The sequence below is a fragment of the Oculina patagonica genome, chromosome 1, assembly GCF_052425735.1.
Source record: "Oculina patagonica isolate OP01 chromosome 1, crgOcupat, whole genome shotgun sequence".
NCBI classification, from domain to species: Eukaryota; Metazoa; Cnidaria; class Anthozoa; order Scleractinia; family Oculinidae; genus Oculina; species Oculina patagonica.
In genome coordinates this window covers 13,320,941-13,335,663 of record NC_135758.1, presented here as the reverse complement: position 1 = coordinate 13,335,663, position 14,723 = coordinate 13,320,941, and the positions used below count along the sequence as shown (strand labels likewise).

The 14,723-nt window shown below is 37.5% G+C and overlaps 1 protein-coding gene across 1 annotated transcript; it reads left to right on the top strand.

The window, feature by feature from the left end:
• Positions 1–4,002: 4,002 nt before the first annotated feature.
• Positions 4,003–13,541, top strand: LOC144657520 (microfibril-associated glycoprotein 4-like). Its single transcript, XM_078517885.1, has 4 exons — positions 4,003–4,323; positions 8,214–8,328; positions 9,185–9,608; positions 12,800–13,541. Exons 1-4 carry the CDS (start codon positions 4,003–4,005, stop codon positions 13,032–13,034), a joined length of 1,095 nt encoding a protein of 364 aa, XP_078374011.1. The 3' UTR covers positions 13,035–13,541.
• The last annotated feature ends 1,182 nt before the right edge of the window (positions 13,542–14,723 follow it).

The window sequence follows — 14,723 nt, the reverse complement described above, 5'->3', positions numbered from 1 at the left end:
TCGCGGATATCAAATTTCCTGCTGTCGAGTTTATTGGTGATCATCACCGGATATATTTTGTCAAAAGACTCAGCAGGACACTGGAAGTTGAAGTAATATCGTCAGCAAATGCTCAGCAGCATAAACAAGGATAAGTAGCGGTGAGTCGTTCATTCTTGTTAGTGATTTCATTGTGAAATGTATTTTAACCGTGTAATTTGCATAAAATACAACTCGCTAATATGCCATGACAGTTTATTTTACTGACAAAAAAATATTGGATTCCCAGCGCTGAAACTTTCCTGGTGTAAAGACCAATAACAAAGGTTTCTAAACATGTAAATAATTTGACCAAATGATATATACCAGTGGCCATTTACAGTAGTCAAAGTTGGCCTTATTTTGTCCTTCGTGGGCGAGACACAAATGGCGACTGAATTAATACGCCCAGTTCAAAAGCTACAAGTAACAATTTGAGAAAATTATTACGCGGCTTTAAAGTGTAAGGGTAAAATAATATTTGTGCTTAGTTTCGTTTTAATAGGATTGTTTAATCGCCTCTGCTGTTTTCTCAAAGAAGTGTGAAAATTTGAACCTTCAAAGCGGCGAAAACGGCCATTGTATCCAAATTTCAAACACTTCAAAACTTTTTAAATTTCGCCCGTAAAATAAAACGCTGAAACTTAAAACTATTTTTCCTCGAATAAGTTCAGCTAAAGCAATGTTTTGGCGAAATAAAAAAAAATCGAATTAGGGCGAGTTTCTTTCAATTCTCCAAACTCTCCGAATATACCTCTTAAGAATTCAACTGCGGTCTCACAGTTGACGGATCGGCCATTGGTACTCACCTAAAGGAACAACACGATATGGCCCCAGATGACATCGCGCAGTTTTTTAGAATTTTGAAGAAGTGTCAGAGCAAGTTTGACTGCCTTATTTATGAAATGTTTTTTATCAAAGAACTGAAACCAACTCTGAACAAACAATGCGATTCCATCCGCGCAAAACTATTTGTTTAGGTCGGTTTTTCTTTTTAATTACTCTTATTGTTTCTGTATTTTTAAGTTTTTTAACCCTTTTAACTTCATTAATATTTTGTCACTTATTTTTACATATTTTATCGCTTTTCAGCGTTCGTGACAATTTTGCCTATTTTACTATTTTAATATATTTATGCTAATTTTATATTTTTATTCGCACTTGAAAATGACCTCGGAGAGGTCGAGACGTCGTGATTTTATATCGCTAAATTTCATAACAAAAACTATTAATACTTAAAAAAAATACTGAGGCTAAAATCATTTAAAATAATTAACTAAAAGCTAATATTTACAATATTTTCTATGCACTACAGAGCTTACAGCAGTTACTTTTATTTTCTTGTACATTCAGTCCGATAGATTCAGTTTTCTGATTTTTGTACTGTTGGCGAGTTTTTTCAGATCTTTGCTTAGTTTTGACTATAGTAATGGTCCAAGATATCTGATACAATGTTTCCCGTACTGTTTAGTATCAAAACGCGGTAAGACAAAATCACTGTTTCTAAGCGAGTGTGTAGGGTCTTTGCGGACGACAAGGGCAGAGACGTTGTCTGGTGCAAACCCGTTCTTGACCTTATCCATAAGCGTTGCTATATCTTGTAAACGCCTATCATATAGTGTGAGCAAATCTGCACGTCCCAAGAATTTTTTTTATAGGTTTCGGCGTGGGATTGAGACTGAACAGTTATTGTAAGAACTGCACTGACCCACACGTCACGCCGAGTAAAAGGTTTATAGTTTTGCTTTTCATACTTTGCAAGTTTTATTTGCATTTCTATTTAAGGCAGTTGATTGTGGTAGTGCTTCTTCAATACCCGAAAAAAGTGGGTACCATGATTTATAAGCTGATTACTTAGGTTGAGGACATGAATTTCATAAGAGCTAAGTTAACGAGTTACTGACGAGGTGTAATCTGAGAATTTAAAATGTTGGCTAACCCTAACTATGAATTATTGACCATTACTGATGTGAAAAAGGCAAGATGAAGCAAATGTATTTAAGTGATCACATACAACCAGACGGTATCCGGACAGGTGCTATCTTTTTGGATGATTTCCATGCAAATATCATTAAGGCAATCCTGATAAAAGGTTGATTTACACGTCAGAGTCTTTTTAGGGTGTATTAAAATGAATGAAATCTGTAAAAAAAAAAAACATTAGAAGAGAGGAGGCAATGAATAGGGGGTTTATTTCTAACTTGTTTAAAAAATTGGATCGGAGCGATGGGAAACAAAACATTTTTTGATAGCCTAACGCATGCATTTGTAAACTGTGGTAGCAAGCATGCTGTTTTATCAAGTAATGAGAATCCATCCGCATGCTAATCGTGCTTTAAGCTTACTCCCTAAGCGAAAAGAACTTCACTGCTTAGTGTTTTCTTTGTCGAAAATTCATAATTGTACACACTGCAGGTAACCGAGGTACTGTTTCTTCCTTTGTTGAGGTGTTAGAGATTCACCTCCATACCGGCCTCACAGGAACAGCTTTAGCACGCCAAAGTCGTGGACTCTGATTCAGGTTCGCTAGGGATTCCCTAGAATGACCATAAATTCTTTCAGACTGATTCCACAAAGAAACCTTTTATCTTGATCCTCGGGTAGGCGATCGCGCGACTCATAATAAGGATTTATTTGTCCCTCTTTCCTACAGATCATCTTGCAAATTATGCAAATCACCGCTCTCCACTGACTTTTCTAACAGTTAACTGTCTGCCATAAAATAGAGTAAAATAGAAAAACGAACTGCTTGCAGTGTATCTGGTAAAAGCAATTCTTGTGAAGCCCCCGTTGTTGACTCGTCGCCAGTCCTCTCTTATGAATGAAGAATTTCAGGCGCGGAGAACGATGGGAAGAAGGCAGAGAAGGAAGAGAGACATCACACCGTCCTTCGCGTCTTGCAATTTTCTCGAAAGATAAGACTGGGGCCGAGTGAGACTCCGTAGTGCCAATCAGGGGATTTAGGAGTATATTTTATGACGTAAGCTGTTTGTCTTACAAACGTAGGTTAGCTCTGCTTGTCTTTGGTTTAGTTGACAATTTGGTTGATGAAATTCCAACAACAATACTAAATTTAGCTCAAGGGTGATATTGAACAAACGAACTAAGAGAAAGAAGATTATTTCTATTAAATAAATTAAGTGCCTCCAAGGCACATAGCGGATTAGCGCTCGCTTTGAATCGTTTAGGTGAGTAAAGCTTTTCACTATTGCCTTTCCTTAATCACACACATATTTTTTCCCATATCCAAAAACTAACCCAAGACTTGATAGGCAAGAGGTGTTTAAGAGCGGGTAAGCCCATATAGTTTGTAGGCAGTTTCATTACAATTTGTGATGGATGCTGCTTTTAATCCCGGGGGGGGGGGGGGACTCCTATATGAAACGGACGGGGATGCTCGTCGGAAATTTGGAAAAGAACCCTAAAAGAGACCAATCTGGGTGTGGCTCAAGCTTTTCTTGACCCCTAAAAGATACCAAAAAACTAAGAATAGAATTTATATTTGTATATTTTTTCGTGTGTAACCCTAAACGAGACCATTTTGGCTAAAAATATTGGCGTTTTTTCCGGAACACCCTAAGCGAGACCAAAAATCCGAAATTTACACCCCTAAGCGAGACGACGAGCATCCCCGTCACTTTCATATGCGAGTCCCCCCCCCCTGGGCTTTTAATTCCCACCTGCAGGGATCTCAGCCAATAAAATGAGGGGGAATGTCGTGCTGGCGGATGGCAATTAATTTCTTTGCGCAAGAGCAACCAAAAAGAGGCAATAATAGAAGTATTTTGTCACGTACGCACGCTTCACCATATCCAGTCAGAGTGAAGACAACTAGACAACTTGTCATCCATAAAAAAAGGCAGTGAAGTATTCATAAAATTAATTATAAGAATTCACTTACTTTACAGCTGCAACCCAGTAAGCTGGAGTTATATATTCATACTCCTTAACACATTCTAGTTAAACAATCATTGAAGATTGAACATGCATCTCTGGCTAATAATTCTTGTCTGGACGGCTGTGTACGGAATAAGTCGTATTTCAAAGCCTGGTATGAAAGCTGTTAACTTCGCTAAAGCGATAGCAGGACAAAGGCTCAACGGAAGCGTGATAAAAGAAACAGAAGTTAAGTCACAAGGTTCATGTCGACTTGAGTGCGTCGAGGAAGAGCGATGTCGATCTTACAACTTTGGAACTACAATAAATAACGCCCAGAGATTCAAATGTGAGCTGAGCGACTCTGATCGATTTGTTGGTTTTATAAACTTTACAAAGGAAGAAAATTTCAGTTACACAGGATTAAAGGTAATTTGTTATCATTTGTTTAAAAAATATATTTTTTATAAGTACTTTTTTAATTCGGGCGATAATCTTCGGACCAAAAAACGATCAGTTCTTAAACAATTTTCGGACTTAATATTTTGCATGAGAAACTACTTGTATTGAAGACGGGCGAACAAGTTCGTCTCCATGATATGATATCACGATGAGGTTGACCGACATGCAAGACGCGAGCAACGAAACATTGCTCATTTAGTTTAAAGGCGGATAGTCAAACTATTAAATGTATTGTATTTGGTGTTATTTTCCTAAGCAAACATACGGACTATACATTTCTCAGAAAGAAAAAAAATGGACCCTTTTTTGTTCGAAAATGAACCCGTGCGAACATTTTCGTTGTTATGACGTTTTCCTCAAATAAACGTACACTTTCTACAACCGTGACCTACAGCAACACTAAAACGAAAGCATGCATTTGCGAGGCCCTGTTAGGGTAAATTCCGACAAGCGATACGGCCTTTAAATGGCGACATAGAAGAAATAAAATGGTGACGAACGACAAAACTTCGGCTGAAATAGCGACTGCGAAGGAAATATTCCTCTCTAAAGCATTCAGGGCTTGTTTTAAGGTCTCGCAGATTTAACCGGCAAAAGGCTTCCAAGTCGAAAAGTGGATAAATAAAATCAGTCAAAAACAGTTGTTGCTTTTTTCCACGCACTAGTACATAATTAAATTACATAAACTGTCCCTTTATTCATGTGTATGTAAGGAGGCTTTGCATTAAACATATATTCTTTTGATCCTAGTAAGAGTTTGTACTTAATTGAGGAGTAACGCCTGTTGGTTGTTGTTCGTTCCAATATCAAATATTAAAAAAAAGAAAAGTGGTCCCAAAAACCGAAGCGGGTGGGACGAGAAACATTTGTTTTTTTACTTGGCCTAGCAGATAAGATAAAAAACACAGATGTCATTCAAGCTAGCGAAATACAAACCCCCCTGTCAAAAACTGACAATGAATGATTGAAACAGCGGCAGAAGTCGAGGTCTAGTATCTTCAGAAATTTTGATCTGTCAAAAAGTTCAATCGGTGTAAAAATATTTTTAGCGATCGAGAATTTTTGCTCAGTTGAAAACTACTTTTGTTAGTAGAAAAGGTTCAATCGGTCATGAATTAAAACAGTTTTAATTCCCTTATGCTCTTGTGTATTTAAGTTAGTCACGTCGTTTTCCAATCTGTCAACTTTTAATAAGTTTTTATGGCTCATTCAAAATTCACGAGAACTCTTGCTTTGTGAACTTAGTTCAGAGTCACGTCGTTTTTGATCTGTCGAGAAATTGAAACCGTTTTAAAGTGCCCGAGAAACCACTGCTCTGATACGGCAAGCGGCAAACGCAAGCAAGTTGCCTTTCATTTCACTTGTTATCGAATTCTAAAATTAATCCCTCATAAAATAAAGGAAAAATCCCACATTCAGGACAAACAAAAAACTACTAATGACGAAATTTCGACAGCGGCATGCTAACTCTTCCAAAATGCGGCATGACAAGCTTTTACCCTTTCAGTGCTAAATTTCTGAAAAAACCCGCGTTTTCATCGTGAAACTGGGTTTTGAGTGCTACGATCCTGAATTATCCTTAACTTTGGTAAGAAGCACTTTTTCACACTGTAGCAAGATTTTAATAAAGATTTCATAAAAAATGTACAATATTTTACTTTGGCGCATACCCATAAGCCAAAATTTGGACCGTTGCCATTTTCCTCGGCTTTCTTATTCCCACTCCTTTCTTTTATTCGCATCCTTCCTTTTGGCCAAAAAAGTTTTGATGAAATCGTTAGTAAACCCTGAAAAAAAAAAAGACTTCACTCAATTACAGGTGTTTTGGCCTGTTTCATTCTCGACCCCTAGAGCTCTTGTCTTTTGCCAATCACGTACGCAGAGGCCGCCATCCTTCTGGTCTGCGGTAGGGATCGGGACCTCTGGGCTATTCTGAAAAACACCGTCACAAAAGCGTCTGAATATGATTGGCTGTTGAAAACTTGTTCGTTTCAACACAATCTCCAGCGCACGCGCACAATCGAACCGGAACCAGGATTTCCTGGTTCCGGTTTCGGATTCATCCAGAGCCGTTGACTTTTCCGACCGCTGGTCAAGGCGAACGCAGGCTCTGGGGACAAGATTGGTCATTTGCACGTGACTGAGGGCGACAAAAGTACTGGGAAACTCCAAGCGTAGCCACAATCTGGCTACGATGACTCTACTACGCACGCTCCACATTCCAGAGACAAAAAACAGCTGTTGCAACGTTAAGCAAATTACCAACCAAGTAAGACATAATAGTCTAGCAGGAGGTCAATATGCTGCCCTCAGATAACATGGGTTCCAAAAGGAACTCATCACCCCAGTTAAACATAATAATTCAACACGAGGTCAATATGCTGCTCTCAGATAACATGAGTTCCAAGAGGAACTCATCACCCAAGTTAGACATAATCTAGCACGAGATCAATATGCTGCTCTCAGATAACATGAGTTCCAAAAGGAACTCATTACCCAAGTAAGACGTAAAAATCTAGCACGAGGTCAATAATCTGCTCTCAGATAACGTGAGTTCCAAAAGGAACTCATCACCCAAGTTAGACATAATAATCTAGCACGAGGTTAATATGCTGCTCTCAGATAACGTGAGTTCCAAAAGGAACTCATCACCCAAGTTAGACATAATAATCTAGCGCGAGGTCAATATGCTGCTCTCAGATAACATGAGTTCCAAAAGGAACTCATCACCAAAGTTAGACATAATAATCTAGCACGAGATCAATAATCTGCTCTCAGATAACATGAGTTCCAAGAGGAACTCATCACCCAAGTTGGACATAATAATTATAATCTAGCGCGAGGTCAATATGCTGCTCTCAGATAACATGGGTTCCAAAAGGAACTCATTGCCTAAGTAAGACGTTAAAATCTAGCACGAGATCAATATGCTGCTCACAGATAACATGAGATATAAAAGGAACTAATCACACAAGTTAGATATAATAATCTAGCACAAGGTCAATATGCTGCCCTCAGATAACATGAGTTCCAAAAAGTACTCATTACCCAAGTAAGACGTAATAATCTAGCACGAGGACAATATGCTGCTCCTAAGATAACATGAGTTCCAAGAGGAACTCATCAACCAAGTTAGACATAATAATCTAGCACAAGGTCAATATGCTGCCCTTAGATAACATGAGTTCCAAAAGGAGTCATCGCCCAAAGTAGACATAATAATCTAGCACGAGGTCAATATGCTGCCCTCAGATAACATGGGTTCCAAAAGGAACTCATTGCCCAAGTAAGATCTAGCACGAGGTCAATATGCTGCCCTCAGATAACATGGGTTCCAAAAGGAACTCATTGCCCAAGTAAGATCTAGCACGAGGTCAATATGCTGCTCTCAGATAACATGAGTTCAAAAAGGAACTCATCACCCAAGTAAGACAGTAAATAATGTTCAACGAGCTCAATAGGCAGCCCTCTGATTACATGAGTTTCATAAGGAGCTCACCACAGCAGTTAGACATAATAATGTGGAATTAAAGAGGCTAAAAATCTGCCCTCAGATAACATTAGTTCCATAAGGAAATCACCAACCAAGTTAGACAAAATAATCTAACACGAAGTGAACTGAAGTGTGGAAAGTTTAACATGATTTGCTCTGGCAAATCTTTATATGTCAGTTCAGTGCAGTTTTCGATTCTCGTTTCATAATTAATTGTCCGAGTTCGGTGACTCAAAGCCACTTTGATTAATCAAATGAATCGCGAGCACCCCTCCTGCTTAAGTGTTCAATAACAAAAATATTTAAGTATGCACGTTTAACGGAAATCGTGTTCTTGTGTACATGTAATATTTCTTTCGAGCAGAGTGGCTGTGAGACGGATAGCTCTCCTTGTGGTAATAGAGGGATTTGTATTCCCAACTATCAAGATGACACCATACGATGCAAGTGTAATGACGGCTACACAGGAAAACCTTGCAGTGAGTTTAGAATTGATAGATAATAGATTGCTAGACAGATCTAAACTAAAAATAATTTCCAAGATGCTTATCTGTCATTTCCAAAAGCTTTTCGGAGAAAATAAAGTGCGCAAAGTGTTTCCAAATGTTGATCCGCTACGCTACAGATTTTAATTTTACAGTGCAATATTTACAATGTTATTGAACCAAAACAATTAAAAACAGGTTGAAATGTTCGCTTGCAAAAAACCACAAGTTTATAGTATACAAGAGTCAGCATGTACGATATGTCTTGTCTGTTGTACGATTCAGGGAAAGAGACCATAAATACGGAATCTTAACTTCAGGACGAAAACATAAGACATAATATATCATGCGTGCAGACTTCAAGTTTATGAAAGAACTTTTACTAGCTTCGTGTGACATTCCGCGTCGTAAGTTTTCGGGTTTTTTTTTTTTTGCGCGGAAATATAATTTCGCGAAAATTAAAAGTGAAAATCCCCAAAATTAAGTACCCGGAGTAAAACAATAAGTAAACACTTTTAATCTTAGAAAGGGCCAACGGACAATACAAAGGAACCGAATCCTGGTGATCTGATCAGCAAAATGTAGAGATAAGAACAACTCAGAAAGCAGAAAGGCTGACCGTACGGAGTGACCGTCATTTTAGATTAATTATAAGCTGCTAAAATTTCCAGTTTAATCCAGACCGTACAGTCATCTTCCTGTTTTTAGTTGTTTGTAGCAATAAGGCAGCCGATATTAAAAAAAACATCCGAGTTTATAGCAACATTTCCATTCAAACATAAAACAATTGGAAATTAAATCAATTAAAAAATAATTCAAATCTTTTTATTTTCTTTATATCAACCAACAGCGCCCGTAAACTGCGCCCAACTCTTTCAAGATGGTTTCACATCCAGTGGAGTGTATACCATCAATCCAGATGGCGGCAAACCAATACAAGTGTTATGTGACATGACCATGGACGGTGGAGGTTGGACCGTTTTTCAGAGACGTTTGAACGGTTCCGTTGACTTTTATCTTGGTTGGGAATCCTATAAAAACGGGTTTGGAGATTTAAAGGGCGAGTTCTGGCTTGGAAACGATAATCTTCACCGTTTGACAGCCGCTGATGACGTCATGCTAAAGGTTGACCTGGAAGACTTTGATGGGAACATCACTTACGCTGAGTACACGACTTTTACGGTGTCAAACGGGGGAGATAAGTACCGGCTTTTGATTGGAGGTTACAATGGAACGGCTGGTGACTCCATGAATTCTGCTCCTCAGGAAGCAAAGTAAGAAAATTCGATATTCGGGATTTATGGCTATTAGGGTTTGAGACAAGTGTGTATAAGCAGCTCGTATTGCAATCAGCGGTCACAAAACAGCAAGGACAATAACCTACAAGTTTTCTTTTAAATTAATGACCGCTTTATTAATCGGGCGTGGCCGATTTATAGTTTACCCTTTGGTCGTCCTAGACGATAGTCTCCTGTCGGCTAAAAATGACGGGGATAGCCTGGGCCAATCGGTTTCATTTCAGTTTTGACAGTAAATCGTTGTAGGAACACTGGGTCGACTTTTGGGCTAATCTGCAATCTGGTTCTCTTCTTTGCTTCGGCGGGAGGACAGAGAAAAAAGCTTAAGGGGTAAAGTACTAATAATCACCATTGTGAAACTGAAGTTGCTTTGACAAGTTGAAGCTATTTTTGTAAATAAAAGGGGTAACGTCATTTATGTCACGCAATGTTTTTGTGGGAAACTTTGAAACTAGACGCTTTGCTGGTTTCTACAAATAGCAGTGTGATCTGGCGGTACATTTTTTTGAGGCGGACTCCACTTTAAAACTATTTTTTATATATTTAGCAAGAAGTATGTCGATTTTCATTTCCGCACAGTTGGGCGTCAAAGTCGCCTGTCACAAAGAGTAGAAGGTTTGCATAACATGGTTTGGATATATTTTAGATTTGACTAGTGAAAAACATTGGCAATGTACAGTATTGGTGTGAACTTGAATGGAATTTTTTACGAGATCAGTAAAGCTATCGAATGAAAAGATGACTTGAAAATGAAAACTTCGAATAATTATAATTAAATACCAATTGAATTTTAGATGAGAAATTCCGGAAGTGACATCTGTGTTCAAAATAGGAATTTTTGTACAACTTAAAGTTCCGAAAAAAAAAAGACCACATGTTTTGTAAAAATCACAGACAAACATGATCAGGAAAACAAAACAGGCCAATGGGTTTTATTCACGAAAATACAACTTTCTTAAGAAAGAGTTTGTAAACAAGACAATGGAATCGAATTACATTTCACACGCAATTTGCATACATTTGAACTTGCAAAACAGAAGTATCTCTGCCGAGACATAATAGCGAGACCTTACATTAATAATTATTGTATTCTGGTCTGATTGTTATTTTTTATGCATTAACTATTTGAAAGTGGTTCTCATCGATGAAAACAAAACGGTTTTTCATTCACTGCTTGAAGTATTTATAGACGTGAAAACATTCGCTTAATCAAATTACATTCTGCACGAAATATTTTGTATCCATTTGTCCCGAAACTTTGAGGAAATTGAAATCTTTGTGGACAGTACTGCATAAAAGCAGTTCATAGAATTGAATAAAAAGATAAGAACCATATTGATAAAGGAAATTTTAAAACTTTATTTTGGCTCATTTTGAAGAAATTCAGGATTTTCAAAGACTGCCAGTAAACGGCTGTATCTTGTCTGTCTCTAACGATTTTGCTACGAACGAGCTAATTTTTCAACATGATATCATGGTAGCGGGCAGAAGTCGGTTCGTTCTGAATTTTCAATACGGTATACAAGTTACAGGTCAATATACAGACCATCTGTACATTAAAAAACGTTTTGGGAACAAACCATTGTGAACTTATTTTCTATGTTGATCAGTAAAAATCCTTAGTACGACATGGGGTTTGTTATCAAGTTCGTTAGTACGTTAATTCTGCAAGGTGTATAACCTCAGAGAATTATTATCAAGTGTGTTTTGTTTTATTAGCGGTTTATACTCTAAGGTCTTGGTATGGGAAATCAAAATTAAGGCAAATTTCTGTTATTATCTGATTGCTTGGCACAGATTAGTACGATACTGAATTGGTTAGGAAATTTAAACAAACATTAAATTGAATGAGAGTAGAAAGGGAGGGACAGGTGGGGGTGAAAGGCTAAGGAGATGGAAAGGGAGGGAGAATTAAAATCCATGCTTGGTTATATCACGCAACCTTTGACTTCTGTTGTTTTCTCACAAGAACAAAACTTAAGGTGGGGTTCTACCTGAATTTGAATGGAACTTTAAGAGATTTAAAGAAGGGATTGAAGAAAAGAATGGAAACACCTCCAAACAGTTGACCCCCTTGCAAGAGCACTCCGGGTTGTCAGGAGACTGTTTGGTGTCCGTCCACCAATTTTTAACTTCAAATTCAAATTTTAAAATCACATAAAATCTCCAATATTTCTTATTTGTCTAAATTTTACTAATCCTTTGAGAAAAACTATCGCCTCCCAGACATCCCCCAAAATCGTCCAAAAATTAACAAAATACTGCAAAACAAATATATATGGGATAAGTAAAGCTTTTTTGGATTCCTTGAAACGCGGCTAAAATGGTTTTCAGTGTTTTCCAGCCCTTATACTTTGGGTCAGTACTACTATTCTTCACCAGTTGCTATTACAGTAATGGTATGAAACAAATACCTAATCATTGGTCAATAAGTTGTGATCATTTTCTTGACAATAGTAGTTACCTGATAAGGAGTTGTATACTGTTCCATTAAAGTGTAAGGGCTGGAAAATACTGAAATGCGTCAGCCACCTAAAGCGTTGGAAAAATTGGTCTTCAGGTAAAAAACCCGCCTTTATTAAGTATTGCGAAAAGGCTGCACTTTATTAAGTGTTACAAATTTATATTTTCTAGACGTCTAGTTCAATCGTTTAGTTGTATTGTGCGAAATATATTTTTATAAATTGAGACCATTATGTCATTAAGTAATAATGCAATCTTGAAAACAGTCCAGATTTTCATTATTAAATAGAAACACGAAAAATTCAAATTTGGGAAAACAAGCCTGTCAAAATGACGTTGCCATGGTGATTTCAAGTTACTGGCACAATAACTAATCCTACCAAATTATTGCAAGATAAATTTTAGATAAACGCGCAAAGTTTGGCAGCGTTTGGTTGAATCTTGAAAAAGTTATAAGCGTCCAAAGTCAGCGCGGGCCTCAAAGTGACTGTTTTTCCAGTGATTGTTACTGTACTGTACCCTGCCTTTCAAGTCAAAACAGATAGCTAATTATTAAGCGCCCGATTTTAAGCTTCTCAAGCTTCTCAAGCTTCTTGTTCATAAAGAAATCTCCCTGTGCTGGAACTAGTATAGAAATATTAACCAGTTTATTTTATCTGTACATTAACAAATTGCCTGTACGTAACTGTTTATTTTTTTCCTAGTAATATGCAGTTTACCACGGAAGATAACGACAATGACAAAGAAAGTGGCAACTGTGCTGAAAAGTATAAAGGTGCCTGGTGGTACAGGGATTGTCACAAGTCCAATCTCAACGGTTTATATCTTAATGGCCCACAGTCTTCGTTTGCCGATGGAATCATTTGGTATCACTTTAGAGGATATCAGTATTCACTAAAACGTGCTGAGATGAAAGTTAAGCCAAAGTCTAAGCAGTGAAATTTTCATATAAGCCTGTACTTCCATTACTCTTTGTGCAGTGGCATTTACCGTGTGTAGCGTATTTGCATGATTTCCTGATATATGAACTTGCTCTCTGTTAGTTTAGATACTGCATGTCAATTATAGTATCCCTGGGTGGGGATAAGAAGGGTTGGCGAGGTGGCTTGCAAGGAAGGCTTAGAAAGGGTATAGTTAATGCCAGTTTAAAAGGGTAAGGGAAGGCAAGGAGGAAGAAGAAGTGTTGCTTTTTCCGATCCAAAATTGGAAGAGGTCTCGTGAGTGGTCCAAAAATTGTTGCGTTGGCATGACACTATACGAACTCATCATCTGATTAGCTGCCTGTCTTCTTGTACAAAATTCCTACTAAAATGATACTTTCGCCCAACTGAAGTATTGTAGCGAGAATGAACCACTCCTTCACAGTCATTCACGAATGCCTACATCGCTAACCTACTGACTAACTGACTGACTGACTTACTTACTTACTTACTTACTTACTTACTTACTTACTTACTTACTTACTTACTTACTTACTTACTTACTTACTTACTTACTTACAAGTCCACTGTAGAACAAACTATTTTTAACATTGTAAAGCAAAAGTTTACTCTACTAACAGAAAATTTGCTTTGAACATGTGGAACAATCAATTTATTAATGTCATGCGCGGGATGAGGTTGCCCTCTATATCCGAGCCAGAGGCTCATGTTAAAAGCGCATGACAATAATTAAAAGACCCCTTTAAAATACATTATAAAAACAATTAAAAATTTAAAAATAGCTAGATTACAATATCTTATGAGTAAAAAAATTTAAAATGTAAAAATGCTTTAACCCACCTACACTAAATGTTACACCCAGGATTAAAAACTCAAAAAATGATAATTATACTAAAAATAAGTCGCTAAAATCTATGAAATACAATAATTACATTTGCAACTAGCCTTAAAACTAAAAAAGTCAAATGTTTTCGAAAGTCTCTCAAGTTACTGGATTGTCTAACATAAGAAGGCAGCTGCTTCCATAGGTGAGTTAGTTAGGACGCTTTAAAGGTAGACTGCAAGACAGTCGTTTTTTCTCTGAACTCGTTGAAAAAAATGCTTATCGAAAGCGCGAAGCACCGAACGTCTTGCGAGCCTCGCAAAAAGTGTCTCTCCCCAGTCTCACTCACAGTTTTGACGTTGACTTCAGACCTCTCGCTTTTGTTCGACGACCAAGCGCGTTTGCAAAAGGAACAACTGTTTTGCAGTTTACTTTAAAAGTTTAAAGTACTAACTACTACGGAACAAGTTGTTTCTGCGTCCAAGTTGTTGCTAAGACCGTATTTTGTGACAAGCGTTTTTTGGGCTTTTTTAACGCTAAATAGTGAATTTTATTTGGGGGGTGGGAACAGCTGCTTTGAAATATATCTCATTGCTCGTGCAAACTAGTGTCAGTCCCAAATACTATTCTGCTTAGGAAAAAGTTGTTTGAATGTTATAGAAGAGAACGCCTTAAATTTTTCTCCCTCATTTCCAAGTTTTATCTCATTCTGGAGCGAGTTGTCTTTGAACATTGTAAACCAGTACTTCCTTCATTATTTAACGTTTAATTTCTAAGTACTATTCCACTATGACACAAACTTAATTCTTAAAATAGTGGAACATAACTATAACGTTTTAACCAAAAGATGGCCTTGGCGTGTTG